Below are 27275 nucleotides of genomic sequence, written 5' to 3' on the forward strand. Positions count from 1 at the left end.
ACGTTTTCACTTTCAGTAATAAATGTGCGACACTTACATATGTGAAAATAGATGTGACAAATTTTTCATACGCGATCTTAGATGTGTAAGACCTTCAAGTACAAAAATGATGTAGAAAATTTTGAGGGCATTTCTTTTCTTTTTTTTTTTTTTTTTTTTTTTTTTTTAAGTACATCAAATGAAGGTTAATATTTTTTGTCCTGTGACTTCAAAAATGTTTATCTGCCAATGAAAAAATATTCACAACCAGTGATGGATAATCATGCATTGATAATCGTGTGCACTTCTTATAAAGCTAGTTTCAGGAAAAAAAAGCCATTAAGTACTGATGACTAACATTGTTTAGGTTTAGGTTACAGAAGTCAGCAGATGCAGTATTTTTTGCAGTATAAGTGACAGCTGAGTCAAACTGAATCAGAACTGAGTCACACATTCTATGGTATGTTTTCTTCCTGTGATTACAGTAGGATGAAGGTAAACTGAGTTAAATCCAGGATGATTCATGCTAAACTGCAGAAATTGAACTGTTGCAGCAGATCTGATGTTCTGTCCTTCAGAAGTTCTTCTATTATCAGTAACAGATAAGTGTGGAGTGCAAATCTAAAGGAGTGAGGGACTTTTTTTTGTTAAAAGCAGTCTCAACAATCTGTCAAAAAAAAAATATATATATTTTTTTTACATTTCTTTATTTTCACCCTAAGGTAGGTTCTTCATACCTCATAGCCTTATACGGTTAGCAAGCAAATCTGCTTGTGTATTTAAATGCACTTTCCAACTCTTCCTGCAGTTTATCAAATTAAAATACAGGGGGAAAAAGTAAAGTTCAGACTCTTCAGATTTTTTTATTTGTAATTACTGTGAACCCAAACAAAATTAAAATGAAAAACATCCTGAAAACACTAGACAGAACTTTGCACGTGTTTTTGCGAATGACTTATCCATCAATTCATCATCAGTTAAATCATAGGGGTAAATATTGTGAAGGTCTGAATCTTCTGATTTCATGCTGACGTCCAGACTTCATTTCACATTGAAACATCAAAATGATATGCAAGAAGTTTTTCCTATATTCGTGATAATTTTGCCCTCTGGTGGAAATTATCATCACATTCCTTCTACTATATAGGCTGCTTGACACGTTTCATGCCATTATATGTTTATTTTGTCCACGTCCGCGTTACCTCTGAAAAATGCAAAACGCCAGGGAAAAATAAAAACTAACTGAAATCAATACACAAATTGCGATCGACTCCGTACCGCCGACAAGAGACGGACATGAACGAGCTGGCTCTGGTCACATATTTCACACCGCTCCACATTGTACGCGACACCGGAAGTTACTGTCTCAGGGCCTTTATGTTATATGTGACCTCAGCTTTGTTTAACAGGCAGAAAAGATTTTATTAAGTGAGCTCACCAATGTCACTAAAAAACAAACTAAATAATACTTCTGTTGAAAAAAAATATGCACATAAATAAATATATATTTAGCATAATTTTCTTAAGGTTTTTACTTCACATACCTGTTTTTCCTGGCAGCGTAAGCTCGTGTGGTGCCTCCTGTAAGGCAGTGCAGAGGGCATAATTAGCTTCTGGGCAGGGATAGCGTTTCTATTATGTTCTGGTTTTCATGCTGTCACAAGCTGCCATCCATCTATTATATTACTGTAGAAATGAGAAGAAGACTCCTCCGTTAGAAACATAATGTGATTTGAGTTCTGTCACCATGTTACTGAGCTAACGTTAGCTACGAGGCTAGGTTACTTTGACAATCCTTTTAAGTTGCTCGCTGACAGGTTAGCTTGATGCGGCTAACTCCGCTATGTGAACTAACTCAGAGGCGATAAAGAAACTCCCTGCAACTCTCAGGTGGGTGCACATTCTGGCTTTACAGTTGGATGTTAATATACTCACTAGGAGATACCGTTATTTGTTACTGCATGTGTTAACCATAGCTAACATTCTGTAATATTTTAGTATTGTTACTCTGCTAACGCTTGCTCAAAAGTTGCTAACTAGCCAGGTGGCTAACTTTGACTGAAAGGTGCAGATACTGCAGTTCGTTACAAATAAACCTTCAGTGTTACTATTGGTTAAAATGAGACGTGTCATGAGCCACCCGTAAAGTCAGTGTAGTTTACTTCAGCTAAGGGAAAGCTGTGTAAGCTGTCTGAAGCCTTTTGTGACAGATAGGGGCACAGGTAATTATTGCTGAATCATTAATAAACCAACTTAATGTCTCATCTTAAATCTTCAAACTGTGAAACCTTAAAACATTCTGCTTGTTAATGCAGCTTTCTGTTAATCAGCTGTGAAGGTTGATCTTTCTGAAAAAATGTTTGCATTATTCACGATATAAGCTGAAAATATCACACATACTGGGTGGAGGAAACAGAGAATTATTAGTAAATACTGACATCGATTAATTTGTGAACTAATGTTTTTAATTTTGTTCTGGGAGATCACTACAATAAGGAGGATAAGATAAGGCAGCAATGATCCTTGAAAGGACACATTCTTTTGTTGCAGCAAAACTAGATTTGAATACGTTTATACAGCTCTTCATCTAAGGCACAGATAGAACCATACTGGGCAGTTAGGACATGTTATGCTGTTAGTGACAGGATGAGGTTTCAGTGAGGACTGAAAGTGACATGGCATGATATGATGAAATTGCAACAAGTTCACTCCAGGGAGATGTAAACCGTGATATGAGGTATAACATGAGTCAGGTGCAAGGTGCGATATGTAGTGTGCAGTAAAGGAGGCAGATCAAAAGATGAAGCAGCAGTACGTATAGACTAGAAGATAAAACAGAACAACTGTGCATAAGTGGTTGATAACAACTACAGTTTTCCAATGGCTGATATATTGTGACAATATTATGTTGAAGGCACCTGATTGTTAGCACATGGGGTTACCAGAAGCTCAAAACAAGAGTCAACATCAGAATCAGCTCTGATGCTCATGCCTCAAATGCATGCTGTTTACAAACGTGGAGACATTTAGTAATCAGGCAAATAAAATGGCTTTTCAATAGCATAAGATGTATTGCCAAAAGCATTGTTACAACAGAGAACTCATCTACCAAACACAAATTGCCGTACTTTTTGTGCTAAGTCAAAATATGCATGTGAAAAGAGAATCATAGTACGCTATGTAATACAAACAGTTTTAGTTAGTTTGTTTTTCTTTTAATGATAAAAGGAACTTGATCCAGCTGTCATTGGGCAGGGTAAATCATGGCTTACATATGGAGACAGACAACCAGTCTGACACTCATACCCAGGGTTAATTTAAGGTGACCAACCAACTTAATGTGCGTGTTTTTGAACAGGCTCAGTGGCAGTATGTGACAATGTGATAAAACTTGGACAGGAACAGCAGAGAGCCAGGGCAGTAACAGTGCTGAGAGTCTGAGTGTGAAAGCTACTGTGGACTCAGAGTTTTTGTTACTGTGAAGGTGGTTTTGTTCTGGTTTTGTTCTGGATAAGGTTTGTCAGAAACTCTGCTCATTGACCAATCAGCAGGGGCATAGCTACAATTGGGCAAACACAGGCAGTTGCCTGGGGCCCCAAGATTCCCAGGGGCCCCCAAAGCATCTCTTAAAAACTGATTTATGAAGTTGTCTTCAATTGAAAGCATTTCTTTTTTTCTAAATCTTACTTCACATGCTTCAAAATACATCAAAAGACTTAATCTTTAATGATGGTTTTGGGTACTCCCCCTCCCTTCTTATTCAATGGGCTATTCCATGTTACAACACATCTGAAAATGGGATTCAGGAAGAAAGAGGGAAAAAGCACTTTTTTGCAGATTTTTTTTCTAATTTTCAACCAAGTCGGAAATAAAAACAATGTTGCTCTGAGATCCGAGATAAACATATAAGACTTTTAGGATTTTAAGGACTTTATCTAGCCCAGGAAACAGGATAATTTTCTCAAAATCAAACTCTTTGAGTTGGTGATAAACATGATTGTACAAAATCTATTTTTTGGATACATAACTCACTGTACAGGGGGTCAAATAAAAATACATTAACTTTAAAATAATAGCACCACAAAGTATAGTAACTGTAAATCTCACCTCTTTCAGTAGATTTTTTTTCTAGTTTTATGTTGCGCTTGATATTTACATATTTTTTTCTTTACTAAATTATTTTTTTCAGTATTTACGTATTGTAATGTTTTTCACTACATACTTATTTGTTTGTTACTGTTACTCTGTAAATTCACCACTGTGGGACAAATAAGCTGTCAATTGACCATAAAAGATTTCAAATCCAGGACAAAGTGGACTAAATTATGTATTCACTTTTTTCAAAATCAAACTAAAGTACAGAACTTGAGGAAATGCATTTAGTTGTGTTAAGTTACCATGTACAAGATTAGCACTGTATCGTGCCTTGATTCTCGGAAAGAGACAGTGGACCCAGGGAACCAGTCTAGCTCTGAGGAAGATGAGTTACAAGGACATGGAGGGCCCCGACTAAATACGCCCCTGCCAATCAGTTGTCTTGATCATGAAACTCTGCCAGTAGTTTTAGCCTATCTATTAGCTTGTCAGTATGATGCTCTCACTTTCATTTTTTGTTGTCTTCATACTGCTCTGCATCCTGACAGCCCTTTGCTGGAATATTACGTCTATAGCTGTCAAGGCTCAGGAATGAGTCAGGGTAAGAAATTAGTTTGAGGGATTAAAAAGGAGCTATGATAGTCAGCTCTGTCAGCTCTGATGATGGGAAAGTTATGGAAGTCCCAGTTTTCTCAGTGACTCTCACTGTTTTTGTGTTTCTCTGACACTTCTTCTTTTGGGTTGAACTCGCTGTTTGTTAAGGCCTGTGGCTGCTGCTGTTATGTTTACATGATGTGCCTCGAGTGATTTCTCCTTATGTAATCTTCTGTATACTAAACATGCTGAATCCAAACCCTGCCTCTCTCCTGCAGGTGTTGCAGGTCGCTCTCATGTGCCCATGGAGAAGGCGGCCTTTGAGGGGTGGCTGGAGTCAGTCTCCGCCACTTTCCTTACTCTGAATGACCAGCAGAGGAACCAGTCTCTGGACCAGCTCATCTCCCTTAGTGGTGCCGTACAGCTGCGTCACCTGTCCAATGGGCTGGAAACGCTGCTCAAACGGGACTTCCTGCGCCTCCTACCTCTGGAGCTGGCCTTCTACCTGCTGCGCTGGCTCGACCCTGAGACCCTGCTCACCTGCTGCCTCGTCTGCAAACAGTGGAATAAGGTACTCGCTTGGCTCCGTGGAGGTTGGACCTTCCCTGGTGTTTGCAGAGATCTGTTTCTTCATGAGAGTTGATGGAGCATTATTTTTGGGAAAATTGAATCAACAATAGTTAGCTGGTTTTATAATTGAAAGGGTTTTCGATGATGTAAGCATCCCAACGTTTTCTGGAGATGAAGAGTGAGCCATCTCAGTTTTTTTCCTAGCACTGCTCAGGTTTCAAAACAAGACCCAGAAACTACAAGTAAACAAAAAAATAACAAAATGACAGAATCAAACATCATTGTTGCATTGTTTTACGACTATAATACAACAGATGCGTCCCCATCACAGCACCAGACAGGTGTTGCAGTCTGGCTATATGGCGGGTCCAGCAGATGGCAGGTAATACGCAGCCATCCTACTTTTTCTCGCACAACAGAGCTGTGACCATAGATTGTATTTGTATAAAATATGAATGTATTTCCTGCAACGTCACCCATCTGTCTCCTGATACAGTGGAATGAAGCCAATCTGTGGACGCAGCCACATTGGATAAAACGCAGGCTTTGAGCCTCCTTTGTGTCAAGTATAGGGCAACCGTCAGTCATGTGACATCAGATGATCCTAATATCTTCTAAACTGTTAAGTTAGAAAACAATCCCCCCCTCATACACTGAGTGCCAATCCAGAAATTGGTGTTTTAGCCTCAAGCTGTATTTTGAACCAGGCTGTAAACAGGTTTTTTTAATGCTGCAGCTAGACTCATGCGGATTTTCCTTGAAAAGCAACCTACACCGGATGTTTCCCCTTTGGCTGTGGTTCATAAATTCAACGTAGGGAAGATCGAACAGAACAGGAAGTTGTGCATGGAAACAAAATGTGTCCAGACCAAATTGTATTTAGCTTGACTACAATAATAAATGGACATTATGAGCAGAGCCAGACCAGGAGTCGACAAGTTTGAGGTGTTGCAGCCAAACATAAATGAAGAGAGACTTATCAATGGGACCTTCTTGGTCTGTGACTCCAGCTGTCTGTCAGTCATGCAGCTTGCCAGACTGAACACACAGTGGATTAATGAATGAGTTAACATGCAATAGAGCAGAGCTGGACTGGAGATGTATCTGGTGTATTCAAGGCGTCTAACTTCTGTAATGTATCTGTGTCACTTGAATGTTTTCACTTACAAAACGAAAAGGTAGCTGTGTAAGGTCTACCTGATACAACTGGACCTTACTCCTCATAGGAGGATATTGGGGATGTGCGAGTGTTTGAAAAAACTTGGACTGTTAACTTAACAGTCCAAAGTCAAAGCATGCTGTGATTTTACTCTTATTTATATTATTAGTTCCTCACTTCAACCTTTCCTCAACCAAATTACGTCAAGGCCCAACGTTTGCCCCCTCCATGTTACAATCAGTAGTCCATCTTTAAAGCCAGTCAGAAAAAAAGTGTCCTCTATTAAAATGAATATAAATGAGCCTGGCAAAAGTCCTGGCAAAATCAAAATCTAAATGCCAGCTCAGCCTCCATAAATCTGAGCAGGACGTAGGTAAACAGAAAAGAACAGAGCAACAGAAATCTTGGAAAAAAAGATCTGGAAAATTCCAGAAATAAAAAAAATTGCAGACTGCATCAGGCTCATATCTTTACTAAAGGGTCTGTATGAGTCTGATAAAAAAGAAGGGTATTGCAGTGGGAACTTCTCTTAATGCTGAATTAAGCATAAGGCAGGAATCAATTGAACAGAAATTTTAAGATTACAGGTTAAAAAACCCCCCACATTTCCGTAAAGCTTATCAGTCTGGAGATTTTTAAAAGCCCAGAGAAAAGTCCAGAGACCATGATTCTGTAAACCTGCTCACATTTTTTAGTGAACACTTGCACTGTAAAGATTTGAAGCATCCTTCTCTCCACAGGTGATCAGCTCGTGCACCGAGGTTTGGCAGGGAGTGTGTAGGGAGCTTGGCTGGAGGATCGATGAGTCCGTCCAGGACGCGACTCACTGGAAGGGGGTCTACCTGAAGGCCAGACTGAGGATGATGCAGCTGAAGGACCAGGAGGCCTTTGAGACGTCCTCCCTCATCGGACACAGTGCTCGAGTCTATGCACTCTACTACAAGGATGGACTGCTCTGCACAGGTATGATCAGCCCTGCACACAAACGTGTAAACATGTGTAACCTGTGTAATGTGGTAAGCGATCTGTGTTCACGTGGATGTCTCCTCTCTTTCCAGGATCTGATGACCTCTCTGCTAAATTATGGGATGTGCGCACAGGGCAGTGCATTTATGGGATCCAGACACACACCTGCGCCACAGTGAAGTTTGATGAACAGAAATTAGTGACTGGCTCCTTTGACAACACCATTGCATGCTGGGAGTGGAGCACTGGTGCTAAAATCCAGCAGTTCAGGGGCCACACAGGAGCAGGTTGGTTCATACTAAGCGTTTATCTGTTTTAGTTTGAGAAACTCAAAAACGGGTGAACAATTCTTGGATTAGTTTTAATTAGTGCTGTCAGGCGATTAAAAAAATTAATCTAATTAATTACAGGATTTGTAATTAATTAATCTAATTAATCACATTTTAATCTCATATCTGCTTAAGGTCCCAAAATAAAGAATTTGAATTCCAGGACATTAAAATTACATTTAAAGACATTAAAAAAACATTTAAAAATAAGGTTGGAATATATACAACACATTTTTAGGTACCCTGAGGCATAAGGAACACATAAAAAAAGTTTTATGGTTCTGTCTTTACACAATCTACAGTCCTGCACCTAAGATAAGCCCATTTGATTTTTAGGACGGTTTTTGCTTCTGTCACATTTTTACTCGATGTGGACTCAATTTTCACTGCAATATGAACTTTTATACTTCTATTAGGTCAGGAGAACCAGGGCTAAAGGCTAAAAACTGTGAGGAACTATGTACAAAACACTTTATTCAAGTCTTGGATCAAAGAAAAGTGAAGTATTTTCAGTTTTACATGCTCTGAACACACAAACTGTTGCTCATTGGTGCAGAGCAGCCCCTAGCTGAAACATGACACCAGGAAGATGGAAGCAAATTTTCAAAGAATTCTTTAGATGTAAATACAGGACAAATATCGATAATTCAGGGCTTGTTTAAGGCAGTAAAGAGTGTGGAATTATCTGTTTTTTTTTACAGAACTGAGCTAGAGCAAACAGTTGATTTTCTGCAGATTTTCAAAAGGACGTGTGAATAAACAAGATGTGGACGGCAGTCCCCCAAAAATCATGCTCGCTTCTCCCCCGGTTTAAAGCATGTTGCAGACGTCACGTGTGATACATTCAGGGACTGTCGGAAATTTGAAAAATCTGACGAGAACACCACTTTTTCCAAGTAGGACAAACGGTTTGTAAATGCCAGACATTTGAAAATAAGTGCGTCTTTGAACGCCCCTCGGTTTTAGGATCCAGATTAATCTGCGTTAATTTTTATAATGCGTTAATTTGCAGTGTAATTAATTAATCTAATTCACGCGTTAAAATGACTGCCCTGCTTTTTTCATTGTTTTGAATGTGTGCTTGTGTGTGTGTGTGTTGTTAGTTTTCAGTGTGGACTATAACGACGAGCTGGACCTGCTGGTCAGTGGCTCTGCAGACTTCTCTGTGAAGGTGTGGGCTCTGTCTGCTGGAGCGTGTCTCAACACTCTGACTGGACACACCGAGTGGGTCACCAAGGTAAGATCATAAAAGCAGAGTCCTGTTATTTTGGTTCTTTTATTTCATTTAACTACTTTTCCAGCTGTTGGGTGAACTGACCGTGTGTATCTGTAATCTCCACTCAGGTGATCCTGCAGAAGAGTGAGGTTGAGTCCATGGTGCACAGTCCTGGTGATCACATCCTCCTAAGTGCTGATAAGTATGAAATAAAGGTAAAGCTCCTCTCACCTGCACTTTAATCTTAGTGTTGTAGTACTGGAAGAGTCCACGAGATGGCACTCACTTTATTTCCTCTGCAGGTCTGGCCTTTAGGCAGAGAGATAAACTGTAAGTGTCTGAAGACTCTGTCGGTGTCGGAGGATCGCAGCATCAGTTTGCAGCCTCGTCTGCAGTTTGACGGACGCTACATCGTCTGCAGCTCTGACCTCGGGGTCTATCAGTGGGACTTCGCCAGCTTTGAGATTCTCAGGTGAGATAATACACCTGACAGAACAGGGCTCTCTGTGGTAAATTTAAAGTCAGCTCTCTACAGCTGGGGTCAGAACAGCACATTCTCGTATGTTCACCTGAGGCCAAAATAATACTGTCCACAATAAAGCCTCTTTGACATTTAGCCAATCAGTAGCTTTGAAATGTAACCTCATGGTGACTGTCATCTCCCACACATTTTAAGATGATTGCAGACGACCTGACACTGCTCATATCCTCACCTCTAACCATATGGTCAAAAATAAGTTTTAATCTATATTAATCCATCATCTCACTTTTTCCTGTGTTCTGTTTTTGAATTCTCTTAGGGTGATTAAAACACAGGACCCAGCGAACCTGTCCCTGCTCAGCTTCGGCGAGGTCTTCGCTCTCCTCTTCGATAACCACTTTCTGTATGTAATGGATCTTAGGACTGAGATCATCACAGGACGCTGGCCTCTGCCTGCCTACAGAAAGTCCAAACGAGGCTCCAGCTTCCTGGCTGGGGTGACGTCCTGGCTGAACGGGCTGGACGGGGACAATGACTCTGGACTGGTGTTTGCCACCAGCATGCCCGACCATAGCATTCACTTAGTCCTTTGGAGGGAGAACGGATAGAAGACGAGGACACGAGCCACCGTCACTGGTGCTCCCAACAGCCAAGATACATCATGCATGGACCAAAGCATTTTGTTTTTATCTGTTTCTTCCTCTGCTTACAGCCCTCCTCTTCACACACACGCACACACACACAGGAGACTTCACAGACTGAGAAAGACGCTGAAACTGTCGCTGTGAACCTCTGAGCAGTCTTCTGAGCGCGGACAAAGACAGGAAACAGACTTTTTGAAAACCAACGTGTATCAGCGCCTACTAAAAACATGTCCATATGTCCATAAAAACTTTCCTGTAGGAAACCTGAAGACAAAGTGTTTCTGTCAGATCTGCTCTCTGCTCGCTCCAGCATTGTGCCTTAAAACACTCCCAGCTAACCACGAGTCAACACTGTCCTCTGACCTTTACTCTTCAGGTAAAGCTGTGTCACCTGTGCTGTAGCTTCAACATGCACAATGCTGGGCGGTGACTGAGCAGATGTGCAAAAACAACTGAAGAAGAGATGAGTCGCCTTAAATACAGATACTGTAAATAATGGAGGACGTCTCCTATGATGTCAGAACCAAACGTTAAAGGGGACTACTGGAACATTTTCAACCTAGAGCTACAGTTTAACTCATTTTGAGGTCTAAACATCTGACTGGTAGAAAAATCAAAAAGGTCTGCTTTATCTGTTGGGTTTTCTCATCCTGCAGCAGGTAAACAGGCTGTCATATCTGCAACGTAATCCTTGATGGATCAGAGTGTGTACACTAGAAGTTCTTGTTTTTGTCCCTAACAGCCTCGAATTGTTGTTCTTTGTGTCGAACAGTACAGAAAAGATCTCTACAGAGACACAGCTCCACATCAGAGAGGGGAATGTTTCAGGCACACCAACTCAAACAGGCATTGGTTACTTTATTTTAAAAAATCCTCCAAAATTTAGGCTCCAGGCACCCGCAGCCCTGAACAGGATAGGCGGTTCAGAAAATGAATGAATGAATCCTCCGAAATTCACCTGAAAACAAGCTCAAACACACTCTTGGGGTAGATTAGTTAACCTGAAATGTCTACAATCTGAAAAATAAATCACTGTTTTTGTTTGAAGAGTCTGATTTGTTTGAAGAAAGTGATACAACACTTAAAAAGTCAATTTCTCTATGTACAACATAATTAAGAGTAAGATATACCAGTTTCTTAAAGATGTGCTTTTATTAGCTGTGTTCGCCCTGTTCACAGATATTAAAAGATGAATGTGTCTACATCTACCCCGATGAAGACAGAAAAGCTAAAATACCCATTCCTCTGCACTGATAGATTTTGCATTCAGTGGTCTTTTTTTATCCTCCCTCCTCTACTTTGATAATTTGGTGCACACTGTGCCATGGGAGCCTCATCATAGTGTCGTGGCCTTGGCATAGCATCAAATAACTCATTGAAAGTAAACTTGTCAGATAACAACATGATCAGAACTATTATGACAGGCTCCATTTCTGACAAATATTTATTTGGTCTGTATTTTAGAATTTGACCCATGTCCAGTCTATTAACATGGATGAGGAGGGCTATATGAGCTTTACTGCAGGCAGTCAGCAGGGGGAGCTCTGGATACTTTTGCTTCACTGGTTAATCCTTTTGTACAATCACAGCCTTCATTTTTAACCATGACAGCCTGTTTGACTCTGTTTGACTGCTGCTGGCAGGAGAAATCTACTGGAAATGTTCAAATGTGATTTCTATCAGTTATTTGGACCCTAAAATGTATTAGAAGGGCCCCAGGTTTAAAAACAGATATCCTTTTTAAGGGACTGTGAGTTTTTTCAGATAGTCCACTCAGAGCTGTGTACTGAGTGCTGACACAGAGAGATGGTCTGGCACATTGTTGTGAACAATGTCAATCTTAGTGAGTTTCTTGTAATCACAGAATCTGCTTTTTTATGGGGTGTCTGGTTTAAACGTGGGCTTGAGAACATGTGATGTGCCTTTTCAGTTGGTTTGATGTTACAAACTAGAATTCCCTGGCACATGGCAGCGAGATGACGACTGCATTGTAACTCTTATTTTGATGTTTTTCATATTTACTGTGCTCTAACAGTCCAGGATGTCTGTAATTTTATAGTTATCTACCTGACCTGACTCGCTCAGTTAGTTGCTTTTATGAATCATTGACTGTGTGAAACATCAGGTTTATTTTTCTAGGGGACTCAGTTCATCACAGTGAGGGAAGGACTCAGAAAATGGTTATGGGCAGAAGTGTCTGAATTTGTTGTTTGAGGTGGAAAATTGGTAAAAACAAAAATCTGCTATTGCAACCTAAACATGATGGAGTGCTTTTCCAGAATCTTCTCTGATGTCTTCCTTTAGGCAGCACAGATTGACACATGCACCAAACCTCATGGATAAAATGTGAGTTTTTTTTACAAGCTGTACTTCACAGAGACAGACTTTTCCTAGTGTAGGTGTAAACACCAGTAAAATGTATTCTGTCTGAACAATATACTCTCCCTGCACTTGGCCCAAACTTCAAACTGAAACGTGATGTGTACATAAAGTGACTATGTGAAACAGGACATGAAGCTTGTGTTGATGTGTCTCTTCAGAGAGGATTGCATTGAGCTACTGCACACTGTTATTTCTCACACACGTCTACTGCACCGTAACAGCTCTTTGGTCACCTGCATCAGTCCACAATCAGCTCATTACAGCAGTCTTTCAATAAAAACAGAAAATGCACCAACTTTCTCTCAGTTTGTCTCATGTTTTTTTTTTTTTTTTTTAAATTTGAGCTCATGTTACCTTCCCTGGACATTTTGGTTTGAAGTAAACAATATTTCAAGACGGTGTGAGGTCTGTTTGGGAAAGCTAGTGTTTTAGGACTCTGTTTCCCATGAGCACTTTCACCCACTGTCATGAAAATATGAGTCCTATTAAGGTGTGTGGTTTTTTTTGTTTTTTTTTTTAAAGCTAATAAATGGAGAGCAGATTTTATATTCAACACTACATAAAATTTTTGAGACAACTTTTTGCCAGAAATTTTTGTGAACTCAGTTCATACTGTACAAACAGCTTATCCTGTGTTTTAGCTCGTGCCCTATCACTCTCCTGTTCAGCTTTCCTCTGCTCTTCTGTCGTTTTCTTTGTGGCAGTTCAGCTCCAGTGTCCACCTCAAAGTTCATACAAAAAAGATGTCTGTATCAAAGAAAAACCAAGCTCTTTTCTCACTGCTAAACTTTGTTGGCTGATGTGGTGTTGTCATAGAGACAATCAGTCAATCTGGTCCTGGATGAAAGGCAAAAATAGATCTGAAACCAGAAAAAGTTTGAACTTCAGTAAATTAAGTTAGTGATATTTTGATTACTTATAAAGACTTTTTTTCCAACAATAGTCCAAAACTTAATTTCAGCTTCATTCTATACAGTCTTATCATGTCATTGTTATCTTATATATAAGTGGTGTGACGACAAATGGGTTCCTACAGTTGCTTTACTTTTATGCAGCATTATTTCTTTATTCACTTTTTTTTTTGAAAAAGGAACACCCCCTTCTGATTTCCACGAGAGCCGAAAGGGAAGAATCCTCTCTAAAATTTTCAAGATAGACAAAGTTTTGCAGTTTCAGGGTCAAAAGAGCTCAGCTGCTTTGTTCTCCATTAAACATCACACTGTTGCTTTCACAAACTAATCTCAATGCCTTGTTTTATCTCCAGGGACAGTCTGTTCATCACCTCATCGTCTTAAGACTCTGATTCTGTGTGAAAGGGGCTCAAATGTTATTCCAGTGTGTCACATAAAAAACACCAGGTCATAAACTTTCTGTACATAAATTTTTATTCCCAATGATCTGAGTCTGAAGCTGAAAAATACAGCAACATGTAGCGATGTCATGGTAAGAAATAAGTTAGCAAAGTAATCACAGACTGATCGTCACCACTCAGTGATCTGATTCACAGTTACAACACTAAAAAGTTTTGTACACAAAAATACATGCAATGTCCCCAAAACACTCTGACGTACTGCTCAGAGGGTAAAAACTGAAACATGTTCAAATCTGACACTACGGGATTTTAAAAAGTCAAAGACACACGTTTTTGGATTAACGCTCAGAAAGTAAAACACTGATGATATTTGAAAACTGATTGAAGATTTCTGAGACAAGCTGCCTCTTCACCATCCATGGCTTTATTTTGGCAAACTCCCTGCTGCACTTTGGAGCTGATTTCACTAAAACCAACGTATCTCTCAAGTTTGTTCAGGAGGGATGAGGCAGTCTCTCCTGTAGAGCTGCAGACACTCAGGATCCCTTCAGCCGTCACAGTTCATGCTTTTGGCGTACTGTACAAGGGTGGGTTCATGAAAACTGTGGCTGCACGCTTCCTTTGTTAAACAATGAGTCCATTTTTAAACTTTCTGAAAGTGTTTTGATGCTTTAAAACTCTTCAGAGGAGCTTTAACAGTGTTTTATCTGAGTCAGTCCCTGTCTGTTTCCATAAGGTGTCCTGACTGAACTTTGGTCATGATTTGGCAGTTTATAATAAAGATTCACATTTCTTATGCAGCAGTTGTTTTTTTTGTGACTGAAAGTAAACTTGTCACAGCTCTTAAGTGGGCTTACCACATATTTCTTAAAGCTCAAGTGAGGAACTTTGTGTCGATTTTGGCGCCCCCTGTGGACAAAGTGGAACCTCTAATCTACTGCTGTATTTGTGGAAGATGTAAAACCACTTGCTGTGAGTTCCCACCCTTAAAAAACAAGCGCTCACAGCAATGACAGGACTTTAACATAAACAGTCTGGTCCTGTTGTTTTCCATCCCTTTCAGACTTTAACAGGAGCTTTAAAACACTCTCTGCTGCAACACACTAAGATCATGTCTACCAATATCCAGTCCAGCAGGATCCAGGGTCCCCTGTGGGTTATCAAACCAGTTACAGCGTTTGTTAAATGAATAAGTCCAGTGAGAGCCTGAGATGAAGAAAGAGCAGCATGATTTGTAGTGTATTATTAGTAGTGAACTAAACTTATTCTGGAGCTCTCCCTACTCTGAGGGGGAACACAAGCCTTCATGACAGTATTTATCTACAGACAGACAATGATACTGGAGAACAAACAGACTGAAGACATCCTGACTGTTAGTTCATTCAAAGTTAAAGTTCAGAACAAAACGTGAAAAGTTCAGAGCATTTCTGAATTTCTAACAGAACAGAGAACATTAAATTTATCACTCGTCTCATGTTTTTGTTTTCTTCCAGCTTTACCACTGATTTCATAAATTACATGAACCAAACTTTACAAGAGGAAACAACAGAAACATGACTCTATTTAAATATGACCATCTATTAGTACAGGTTGAACTTAAAGTTTCTACACTCATAAAGGATCATTTCTCTTTAGTTACTGCCTGGATCTGTTTTTGTAAAGCTTTTAGAGAGCTTTAGGTGAGACCTGGGAACACGTGGGACAGACGATTCTTTTAACAACTGCAGTGTTCCCAGATCTCAATGCGTACCTCAGAGAATAATACTGTTTTTTTCTTGTAAATTAATCAACAAACCTACAAAAACAAAACTCAATCAGAGCTGTAATAAAGCAGATAATCCTTCAAAGTCAACAAAACATTTAGCTTTTAAAGCAAATAATTAACAGTACAGATACTGATGAAGTCTTCCCTTCATCCACAGTCCTTCAGTTTGAAGTTTTAGGGTGTCTTCCACCGTCAGTCAGTGAGGAGCAGCTTCATCAGCAGGTGAGTTGAAAAGAATCCTCTGCACGTTTTCCCTTTTTATGGCCAACTGTTTGAAAAATAAACTCTTTTACAAATAAATACAGTATTTACACACACACAGGTACGACCGTTAAAAACTTAATTATGACTTTAATTCACCGAGCAGACCGGAGGACAGATGATGCCTGCTCACCTCTGATGCTCTCTGCAGAGTTCACACAGAGTCAGATCGCTCTGTGTAAAATATCAGCTGTTCGTCTGTAAACTTGGTATGTACAAGACCAAACTGCTGTACAGGAGGACTACCAGCTGAGGTAGTGAGGGGGGGGCACAGCCACAGGGACTCTTATTTTGAAATCCAGTTTTGCTGTGAGTCACAGGGCTGCTGAGTCTCACTGACGCTTCCTTCTGCTGCAGATCTGATCTGAGATGCTTTCAGTGAAAACAGCTCCTGTTCTCCGTCAGATCCAAGTCCATATGTGAGGATGATGTCACCTCCCTCCTCTGCTTGATGCAGGAAAATGCTGCAGTATCATATTTACAGATTCAACCTAAAATAAGAGTTTCTCCTTCAAACATGTCTGCGACTTCAGAAATATAACACTAAGTGCAGCTCTGTGCACCGACTCCTTTCTTTCCAGTGGAGCAGAAACCCAACATGGGCTGAGAAATCCATTGATGTGTGTTCACATGTTTTTAGCAGCGTTAAAGAATAAAACCTTCAACCAATCAGTTTCAAGAATTCACATCCTGGTGAGGAAGGCGTCAGGTCTGTTGGTGTTTACAGTCACATCTGAAGATATCCTTCATCTCAGCAGAAGCCACCACACTCCTCTTCCTCCTCTGCGACCAAGTGTTCTGTCAAAACTTCCCAAACAAACAGGGTTTGGCACTTGAACGTCCTGCTGTTTCAAACTGCTCTCACTCAAAGGACATGAGGTTTGCTGGTATCTGTGGAGGAAACACGACCTGAATTCATTCTGTGTCACCGTCTAAATGTCAGTGAAAATACATTGAGGTTTATTAAGAGTTTATTAATATTACTGCTACTGGCAGCAGCCAACAAGGCCAGGGGGCTCTGTAAAGATACAAGGAGAGGTGTGCTGCAAAGTCCAGAACATGCAAAAAGTCCAAAACAAATGTGAAAGTGGAAATATTAAGCAAAGAGAAAAAATGCTCAAAAAAAACAAAACAAGTGTGGTGTGATAAGGTTCATGACTGGTGGGAAAATGACATTAGTCAGATTTACATATTAATGGGCCAAACTGGGTGGCATATTTGCCTTTTGTTTAGCAGCTTGACATAAAAACTGGTAGACCATTAAGTTACAATGTTAATCTTCTTCTATTAATCTAGTTTTCGAAAGATTTTTTAGGTTACATACAATATCTTCCATTTTTGGCTGCGCACACAATTTTGGAATTGCAGCTAGTTACTTCTCTGAAAAGAAGAACGAAAGCAACATGAACCTGTGTGCTCAAGTACGCCCCCTTCAGCTCGTGCTTTTTATCTATGGTTGGCAAAACCAAATATGAAACACACAAGTATAACACATTACCTTGACTATGGAAACTCAGAGTGTTTATCAAAAGTGTCTGAAAATATCATACTGGCATCTCACCCATGTATTTAAACACTGTTTATGGTGACAGCAGAGGCTTTGTCTCACTTGCCTACATTGACAACACACCCCTGCTATGAACTGTCCTGTCCTCTCTAAATAAAGAAATGAAGGCATAAAAAGAAAAATGAATAAACAAAAAAGAATGCAACTTCATCAGCTGCAAAAACTTCAGCAATACAAAATCAAATACATTTCATCACTGAAAACCTATGCAAAAGAAAATAACGCTGCACATCCAGCAGTACTACTTGTGGCCTACAAGGGGCGCTCACTGGGCTTTTAAATCAGGTTATCTTATCTGCAGCACATAACTGCTTAAGTACTTTTTCATGACAGCTGGGATTTGAATCTTTTTGTGAATTTGTTTCTTCAAAACCATTTGGGACAAATACCGCCTCAAATGTGTGTCATCGTCAAAGGTAAGAGATATCAGACAAAGTGAAGATCAGTAAGACATTTTATAAGTTTATAGATGATTTCTTTAAGATGCTTTTAGCAACTTTTGTTTTAGAGCAGCTAAGAAGAAAATTATTAAGTGAATTATTACAAAACAATACCAAACTAAAGCATGCCAAGTATAAAATTATTCGGTATTAATTTATCTAAATCAGTGGATGTGGAAACACGTGGGTGTAGAAAAGAGTCTCTGAGCATACCTGAGGTCTGCTGCTCCGACACGCCTCCTCCAGGTTTTTGTGCCAGATGATGGCTGAGAATCTGGATCCAGTCTGAAACTTGTAAACATTACCTGAGGAGAGGAGGCACACCTGAGTGATTTTCTGAGGTAAAAGGAGGATACCGTGTGTGTTTCTGTGTGAGTGCGTGTGTGGCTCACCTTTATCTGGGTCATTGAGCTGGAAGATGTTGGGTCTGGCTGGGTCGTCTGGCAGAACCACCATCCATCCGGTCACACACACCTTCTTACAGGGACTGGACTTATACTGAGACAGGTAAAGCACACAAAGGGTCAGAGTCAATGCAAAGTCATGAATTGTGTGAAGTCTGTCATTGAAGAGGTCAGGGAGAAGTTTCTGATGTGTAAACTACACACAGAGGAGTGTCTGAAGCTTTGCTCAGAGTCCTCCAGTCAGACAGAAACTGATCTTTCAGCATCAGACTCACATGTTTCCTTTCAGAAGCTCTGAGAGCTTTGGCTCCGTAGAACGTCAGTGTGGATCCAGACAGAGAGATCCAGAACCTGGTCCATGAGGACAGCTAAACACAGACATAAAACATGTTAGTCCATCTGATCAGATCAGTAATGGGCTCAAATAACTGAACAGGTCACAGATGGACTCACCCGGGGTTTGCGACCCTCTTTCAGCAGCGTTTTCCTCCTCAGAGGTCCTTCAATGGTCACGCTACCTGCCTCACTGCAGCCGTAACACGAGGTGGCAGCAGATGAGCTGAGGGAGCAGGTGAGAAATATCAGAGCATGCAGGTCAGTGTTTACAACGACAGGATGTTCTCTGAGTGTATAAACTATGATGTGTTCAAAACAGAGCGCAGGATTTCCTTAGAGCTTTAGTTGAAAAGATGCAGCAGGGGCAGAGAGATGTTTGAGTGTGTTCAAAGAAAAGAGAATGACAGAGACAAAAATCCAGCTCCTCACAGAGTGAACATGCAGGAGAACATCAGAGTGAAGCTGATCGGTAGATGAGGAGACAGACATGAAGCACACGGCTGTACAGAGACTGCAGCAGAGAAGGAATGACCTGATCTGACTGGTTTTGTGATATCAGGCTGAGTTTTATTTTTAATTTTGGATATTCCGCAGAAAAAATGTAAACAAGCTGGTTAAAAACACTGAGTTCAGTAAAGAGTTGTGTTGAAATGACCTGCGGTGCTCACACTCAGTGATGTCAAAGCTTCAGATAAACTCAGTGAATCAAAGAGCCCACAGTTCCTCTCTAACCCTGACTGTGTAGCAGCATGCAGTGACAGGATGAAGTGAAGACATTCTAGTCAGAGGTCAGACAAGTTAGATCTCATTGGTTCTCCCTCTGCACTGTACCTGTAAACATAGCTGCGGCTCCGTGGGGAGTTTCGGAGTGGAACCCTCCAGTTGGGGCCCAGAGTGGCGTACATGCGGCCCCTGTTTGTCACACATGTTACAGTCAGTCTGACGAGCTCAGTGCACTCTGTGTCCCATGTGACCAGATGAACCACAGCCACTTTTAATGAACTTTACTGGGATACATTCAGTCACAACAGTCTGCATTTAACCTGCCTCTTATTAGAATTAATCAATAAATGTCTCTGTCTTCTTGCTGGGACAAACACAGATACACAGTAAGATTAAACCTGACACAGGATGTTAGCAACATTTAAATACACCGATATCACAGCAGCACAGATAGAAAAAAATAAATTACAGTTAATTCAACTCATTGGTGAAAACCTTATTTGTTGTTGCAATATTCTTTTCAGCCACAAGAGGCAGACATGTACAACTTTTTGAAACAGTGATGTGCTTCTCACCTCACTATGTGCCACATGAAACTGAGTTTGAATAATTGTATTGAATTTGAAATTCTAAGTTTGAATAACTGATTCATAAAACTAATAACTGATTTTTTTAACATTATGGAAGTGAATTCATTTGATTTAAAATTTTAATTTAACCTATTTGGTTATTGAAATCCTTATAGTCAGAAATTCAGGGTTCACTTTCAGTTCACACAATTCATATTCAGATTTTTTAATTCAGTTTTAGTTAAGCAAGGCACACCGCCAACCCCGAGGACGAGTAACCAAACACAGATTTAGTTCACTTAAGCCTTTTTTTTTTGCGTCCTTTAAACAGACATCTGACAGTGAAATGATCTGTCAAACTGATATCATTACGGTAAATCATCATATCTTCAAATGTGTGTTTAAGGTGGATTAAAATGAATCCGCAAGTTTATAGTTGTAAGTGTTTTCAAGACTTTTCAAGCCGAGGGCAGAGAGTCATTTCTGACGGTTAAATATTCAGAGACAGACTGACTCACTTTGGTCTATTTTCATGGATTTGTGGACAATAAGAAAATCAAAATGTAGTTTGTCTCCTTTTCAGTAGAAGTACTTTACAGTACGTCTATAAGTTAATAAAGTTTTTCCATCAATTTAATCCTTGAAATGGTGAATCATGTTTTTTAGGACTCACAGATCATTTGTAAGATTTTAATAAAAGTATTTCAGTACATGATGATTGGCTCTCACCTCTCCATCCCAGGTGACAGCTCCTCCCCAAAAGAGCTTTCACTGCTTCCTGTGAAGGAGCAGAATACCAAATTCATTAAAGTCTTCAGTTTATGAGAAATTAGGAGATCTTATAGACAAAGTAGAGCAGACACAGAGAAACAGAGTGATGACGGTGTAAATACTGACCTAATGAGAGCCCGTTAGACACAGACGTGCTCTGAGGATCATTTCTGACCGGACTCTGAGACTCTAAGAAGCTATCATCCAGAAGGTGGCGTGCTTTCTCTATAGGAAAGGTGGCACTTCTGCTCTCTGACATGCCGTACTGACACATCATACTGGGGACACAAAACTGAAGCGTTAGACTGAGAACATACAAAAAGAGCAGGATTTAATCACTACACATAGAATATTCTGTTAATGAAGGTTAAATGAGTAAAGGATGACACATTCTAAGTGCATTATCAGCTCATTAAGAAGACTAAACCATCAACCATGACAAAGTCATTTGCAATTAGAATACATTCCTTATATTCCCCTCCATCATCCACAACCTCACAATCCTGTTTCTACCTGAAACTCCATGAAAACCAGAGACAGAGCTCACTCTGGGTAGAGGATGACCCTGAACATGAGCACAAATGCACCATGCTTTTCCTTCTTTCACTAAGTAAAGTTTCCAAATATCCCTCCATCTCTGCTGCTATTACTTTTTGGCTCTTTACCGACTGGCCAGCCTTGGTAATGCAGCTGGTTGTTACATAAAGTCATGTTTTTGACCGTGGACTGAGCTTTTCTACAAGACTGTAATCAGTGGCAATTATTCAGACATCCAGCTGTACTCCCATCATGCCTTGTTTTGTGAAATGTGAAGACCCAAAATAGAAAAATGTAATGAAATACTAAAATTAAAGTATGGAAACTTGCTGCATTGTGTTGCTTCATTTGTTGAAGGTGTAGTGACCAGTGTTTTCCAGCAGGCGTTCCACATTTTACTGCTTCTTGTCATAATCAATCATAGACCATCCTCATACATGCATTTACAGTTTTTATGTCCTGAATCTGTCTTCGGGAAAGGCACGTCACACTCACTTGTTCCCAAGACTGTGGCTTTTTCTGTGATGGGAGGGTGGGGGGGTGGGAATGTGGACCCCCACGGAGGCATCAGGGCAGGTGGGCCGCCTGTTGTACCTCATAGAGGCAGAAACCTCTGACAGACCTGGAACACAGAAAAGACACCATCAGTGTTGATAGACTGTAAACCTCAGGTTGTACAAATAAAAGAAAATAAAGATTCCGCTCAAGTATTGAATCAATCTTCACATATTTTCATCACCAATACTGGGACTAAGTCATCTCAGTGGTTTCTGCTATTAAATGTGCCAATGTGTAAATCTTTGTGTTGTGGACTAAAAAGATATTAAAGAACATCTTTGAGAAATACATTTTTCAAAGGTACCATATTATGCAAAAACCACTTTAAGTCTTTTAGTGAAATTTGTGGGTCTTTGGCTTTCCTCCCAGCCCACAAAATGTGATATTTAATGATAAAACCTGTACTTAGTATTGCTTGTGAATATAAAATCCTGACCTAAAACGAGCTGTTTGGATTTTGGGGATTTGCTGAAATCAGCGATTCCCTAATTTGACCAATCAGGAGCAAGTCTGACCTGATTGGTCCACTGGAGCAGATACCCCAGTTCATTTATCAAGGAAATGTGCCAGCTACACTCAGTAAAACTGTGCATGTGTGTGCTAGTCACTTCACGGCCGACTGCTTTTCCAACTGTGGACAGTACAACAGAGGGCTAGCGAACAGACTGGTCCTGAATCCAGGCGCATTACCAACTATCCGCCAACAAACCTTGGACCCTGGAAATGTGAGTATTTTAAATGCTGTGTCCTGTGGAGCAGATGTAAGAGCTTTTCCTTATTGTCCCCCTGTCTCTGTGTTAGCTTCAGGATGCTAACTTTAGCTGCGGTTAGCCTGTTGTTTTAGCCTCTAATGTTATGGTAGACAAGCATCACTATTTTCTAAACATTGTGCACTCGGAGCTCGTGGCGCCGCTCTCAGTGATGCGGAAAAGCGGGGCGGTATCAGCAGTGACTCATTTACATATGAAGGTCATGCCCACTAAATCAGACCGTTCTGAACAGAGGGGCTATGAGAGCCTGGAAACAGTGCTGCTGTGCTTGATTTATTGGCTTTTGGACCAAAACATGTTACTACCATTTCATGAAGACATCAATGATCCATATCAAACTGCAGAAAAGGAGCATGATATGGGACCTTGAGAAGAAGTGGTTCACCCTAAAATAGTGGATAAATTAAAAACAACAGACATCACATGACCTTTTATTGTCCTTAAATATACAATAAAAAAATGAATGAAAATAAAAAACTAGCTTGATTTAGACTAAAGACAATACTAAAGTTATGAAATGACTTCATTAAATTCATCAGAATAATGGAGATCATTTTCCTTCAGGAGAAGCAGAGTTTGCTGGTGTTGGCGGAGCACGTTACACTGCAGAAAACTGACCACTGTATCAACAGACAATTGGGGGACAGGAGAGGTTTGATTTCAAAAGTCTGTAATGGTGGAAAAAGTTTATTTGGTAACACTTTGTGACAGATATTTTTGAGAAATCACTGAAAGAAACAAACAAATTGATCACTCCTATGGTACTCTTCCAAGTTGATACATGTGTCGGTGAAAGCTGCTGGCCCTTGGTCATTTTTACGAAAACCGCTGGCGTAAGACATTGCTCAACTATACTTGACTTCATCAGTCACAGGAATCAGTCTAACCATGTCTTACTGAGCTTAGCTGCACCACGCTAGGCTGTAGAGGCAATGCTGGACTGTAGGGACTGCATAGATGTGCCTGTGTGCCTGTGCTGACTTGGTCCTGTGTGTTAGATTTAATAATTCATGCAGTTTTATTAAGTGCTGTGAGAACATCTGAGCCACTTTCTGAGGACCCCCTCCCCCAGAATCAATGAATCAATCATCCAGACCATAAGAGTCTGACTGCAGCAGGACAAACTGTGTTAGCACTGTTCTCCTTAGAAAGTTAATTTGGTGTATTAATTTCTACAGGCCCTCAGCGCCTCATGAAAAGTGTGAGTGCTGCTTTAGAAGACACACACACATGCACGCACACACACACACACACACACACACACACACACACACACACACACACACACACACACACACACACACACACACACACACACACACACACACACACACAGCTGGTTGTGATTTTGCTGTCTGCTGGTTTTGGAGGGGAAAACATTGAGAATATTCCAGCTGATGGCGTCAGGAGTTTGTTTGAATCTGAATCTTTCCTGAAAACATGAGGGAAATATTTACTCATCTACAATTTAGTAATCATGAAAAATGGTGTGGTGGAGTGTGAATTAAAGGAATCCATGTAAAGTGGCAGCTTAATGTGATCCCTCAGGGACAGACCCTGTCCTCATCCCCCCCCCTCTATTTACTCGTAAGCACACTTCTGGTTCTTTTTCTAGAAAACTGCACACTCAGCCAAATTGGATGCAAGTGTACTAATATAAGATGAAACCATTTTTTCTGTTTTCCTCTCTGTTTCTTCAGAGGGATTGTTGTAATATCACTCTTTCCATAACCAAATCTGAAGTTCAGGTTCATTAAAATGTGGTCGGCAAAAGTGTTCACAGGTAATCACTGGAAAAAACTCTGAGAATCATTTCTGAGAGGTAACAAAGTGTACAAAGAGCATGATCATGGCAAGAAATCAAATAGCAAGATTTTGGCAGCTCTGCCCAAGTGAAGCCAAAGCATTCAGAGCCCCCCCTGCTGGCCGACTGCTGTGCAGCTCATAAAAGAAAGAGGCACCTGCATCATACTGTGACTGTAATGAGCATTCTGTCAGTGCTGCATGGAGTATTTTGGCTTCACTTAAGTGTGGTGGTGGTGGAGCGCGTCATCCATCTGTACGTACATACAGTGGTACATGCCTACATGAGAAGTAACATAAAATCTTCCTGTGACACTTCCTGTTGCTTTTTACTCCAATCAAACATCTTGCAGAGGTGACTCTCTTGTTTGTTCACTCTTTTCCATTTTACATAAGCAGACAGTAAAGCACTCTCAGTATTGGACCAGCATGTTTGAGCAATCAGGAGCTGAACATGTTCCCATTGAGCTCTTTGAAAAGTCAGATTCCAGGTGATGGATGTTAGCCTGTGTCCACGTGTGCTTACTCAGCTCCTTAAAGAGCTGCTAACACAAAAACAGCTTGAATGAATTAAACAGACTGTGGTCAGAAAGTCACGAGAAGCTCAGTCTCCAGAAACAGATGATTTATGAAATACGATGATTTCAACGAGATAAAATTCTGAGGATGATCCTGGTCTCATCCAGCAACATGATGCTAACGCGCACACAGTGATGCATGAGCTGATGAATTCATCAGGTCACATGTGGTTTCTCTTGTTTTTGTCTGTGCACATGTTCCGTGCACTGTGCCATCTTTCTCCTCTGTTTGAACACGGAGAGAGTGAGAGCAGCAGATTCCAGTGTGACTGAATGACACTTGTTTATACCGAGCGAAGCCGCAGGCTGCTGGTTACAGCCAGAGCAGAGTTTTCCTGCCATGTTACATAACTATGACTGATGGTCTGACCAGCAGGAGGAGAAACACTTACTCAGTGGTGATGGGACTCTCCTGAGGATACATTTTGAACTGAACAACCTCATTAAAACCTTTGATTTCTGATCACAGAGGGGTGAGTAAAGACACCATGCAAATACCTCAGCGTTAACACCGGCAGAAGACTCTAAAACTATAACTAAATGTCATGAATGAGGACGGATCTCACATTTTGTTTCAAATTATTGCCATAAACTCAAAGTTTGATTTACATTTCTTTATTCTAAGTGAAATACTCTTCCCATCATCCATTTTCAAGGTCTTTGGAAAAAATTAGAGGTTTTATTTAGACTGTATCAAAGTACATTTTATTACAGTCTTAAGTTTTAGTAAACAGAAATTTATACACACTCATTTTTCCTACTTGTTTGGACTTCTACTCCACTGCATTACATAGAGACAAACTTCTGATTTTTTTCTTTTAATAAAACATGAGGCAGTCTTATGAAAGACTGAGGAGCATTTTTGGAAGGGGTGGGGTGGGTTGATGGATGTAACATAGTTATTAGCTCAGTGAGGAGTTAAAGTGATTTCTGTTTTCACTATTTGCTTGAAAAGAAAAATAAACTCATGTTCTAAAGCCAAATTTTTATTCTATTAAACCTAGGGTCCTGCTTCTGCATAACTTTGGGTTAACTTTGGGTTCAACGTGCAGCAGTAGGAAAGCATTAATGAAACCTGCTTGATTTTATGGTTTCCTACCTGAGTGGTGCAGCACAGCACAATATAATACAACTCATTATTGTATAAACCAGGATGAGGTCACCTCATTCTGGCCAGTTTGTTTTTAAACATAGACTGTATAAAACATGGACGTAGTCTCTCCGACGTCACCCGTCTGTTTCTGAAATGGAAAATGAAGCACATCAGCTATAGCGACCATATTGGTAGTGGCCAGGGCTTCACCTACAGCCAGAGGGAGCCTGTCGGTCACGTGACCCTCAGCTGTGCCTCTCATTGGGGGAGCTCGCGATCTGATCCGAATAAGAAACCCCCCCCCCCCGTACAGTGGGTGCCGGTAGTAGTAAAATTAGCGACTCAGACAGGACAGGAGACGTTGTTTGAACCAGGCTGTAAATAGGTTAATTTCTGCTTTGAAAATGGCTTTTTTTTTGGCTTGGTGTGTATGTGACTTCTGCTACTTCCGGAGCCAGCCTCAAGCGAACATTCGAGAAACAGCAGATTTAAGCACTTCCGCATTGTCTCATATTCCCAGACCTGAGGTTGCTGCTTGTTTCTAAGTTGGAGTTTTGAAGCCTGTAATCTGCAGGTAGAAATGCAGAGTCAACCTCACTTTGTTTAAGGTAGACTCTGCATTGTGCCAACAGTCTGCTCGCCTGTCAGTCAAGTCAGCTGTGCCTCTAATGCAAAATTTGTAATCTTAATATCCTACAATTCATAGGTCGTAAAGAAATTACACCCCATAGAGTGTGTGCTGACAGAGAAACTAAACATTCAGACCTATACTTTTTTGTACAAGGTAGTAAACATGCTGATTTTAGCTGTAAAGATCTGCCTTTTTGAAATGGTGTGTAAGGGGTTTCCAGTACTTCTAGAGCAAGCACCAAGTGGACACTTGAGGTACTGCAGGTTTTAGACCTCCTGCAGTACAATACAATTCTTTGTTTTGACTTAAACAACTTCTTTCTACTTTCATTCCTGTTGCTGTCTAGACATGAACAAGGGGTTCATTCATTTATCCTCTACCTGAATAAAAGGCTGGTGGCTGCAGGGAGATCTTCATGGTGAAACATCTGAAACACATTACTCTCCTCTGACTGGCTATTTCTGTCCGTACAATAGCGTAACACTATGATCATCCTATTATAATTTATCATCATAATAAAAGTTCTCCGACAGGCTGTTGTGTCAGAATGATAAAATATGTCTTTATAAATATGTCTTTATGAGTAAAGTATTTTCAGTAATGATAACACAGAGCTGTTACGGAGACACAAACCAAACGTCCCCCTGAGGTTTCCTCCTGCTCTGCAGCCAAACATTTCCATGCAATAAGTCACACACATGCTTCCTCTGTCATGACTCACTGATGGTCTGCGTATTGCACA

At 40.4% G+C, this 27275-nt stretch overlaps 2 protein-coding genes across 5 annotated transcripts in view; one reads left to right on the forward strand and one right to left on the reverse strand.

Moving 5' to 3' along the window:
• The first annotated feature begins 1589 nt into the window (after positions 1-1589).
• On the forward strand, positions 1590-12730 carry fbxw2 (F-box and WD repeat domain containing 2). Its single transcript, XM_074689795.1, has 8 exons — positions 1590-1869; positions 4947-5239; positions 7138-7360; positions 7456-7650; positions 8796-8929; positions 9037-9123; positions 9211-9380; positions 9709-12730. Exons 2-8 carry the CDS (start codon positions 4973-4975, stop codon positions 9995-9997), a joined length of 1365 nt encoding a protein of 454 aa, XP_074545896.1. The 5' UTR covers positions 1590-1869; positions 4947-4972; the 3' UTR covers positions 9998-12730.
• A 1051-nt stretch (positions 12731-13781) lies between these two features.
• LOC141805082 (ras-specific guanine nucleotide-releasing factor RalGPS1) overlaps positions 13782-27275 on the reverse strand; it is a 75173-nt gene continuing 61679 nt past the window's right edge. Inside the window, exons 12-21 of one of the 4 annotated variants that reach the window (XR_012599686.1) lie at positions 21596-21722; positions 20690-20841; positions 20522-20570; positions 19332-19412; positions 18618-18723; positions 18440-18532; positions 18153-18258; positions 17974-18065; positions 15887-16644; positions 13782-15760 (exon numbers count right to left, since the gene is read on the reverse strand). Coding sequence is in view for 2 of the 4 variants with exons in the window: in XM_074689793.1 (XP_074545894.1) it covers positions 16615-16644; positions 17974-18065; positions 18153-18258; positions 18440-18532; positions 18618-18723; positions 19332-19412; positions 20522-20570; positions 20690-20841; positions 21596-21722 (836 nt within the window). In the remaining 2 variants the exon portion in view is untranslated. Of the gene's footprint in view, positions 16645-17973; positions 18066-18152; positions 18259-18439; positions 18533-18617; positions 18724-19331; positions 19413-20521; positions 20571-20689; positions 20842-21595; positions 21723-27275 lie in introns of all 4 variants that reach the window. The other 3 variants (XR_012599685.1, XM_074689793.1, XM_074689794.1) reach the window with 3 other exon arrangements.

Source organism: Halichoeres trimaculatus, unplaced genomic scaffold (genome assembly GCF_033239565.1).
Source record: "Halichoeres trimaculatus isolate MK-OKI-2021-1 unplaced genomic scaffold, fHalTri1.1 fHalTri1_scaffold_16, whole genome shotgun sequence".
Taxonomy (NCBI): domain Eukaryota; kingdom Metazoa; phylum Chordata; class Actinopteri; order Labriformes; family Labridae; genus Halichoeres; species Halichoeres trimaculatus.

Coding starts and splice junctions, on each gene's coding strand:
- fbxw2 (XM_074689795.1), top strand. CDS start 4,973: ATGGAGAAGGCGGCCTTTGAGGGGTGGCTGGAGTCAGTCTCCGCCACT. Junction 7,361..7,455: donor GGATGGACTGCTCTGCACAG/GTATGATCAGCC, acceptor CTCTCTTTCCAG/GATCTGATGACCTCTCTGCT. Junction 9,124..9,210: donor CTGATAAGTATGAAATAAAG/GTAAAGCTCCTC, acceptor TTTCCTCTGCAG/GTCTGGCCTTTAGGCAGAGA.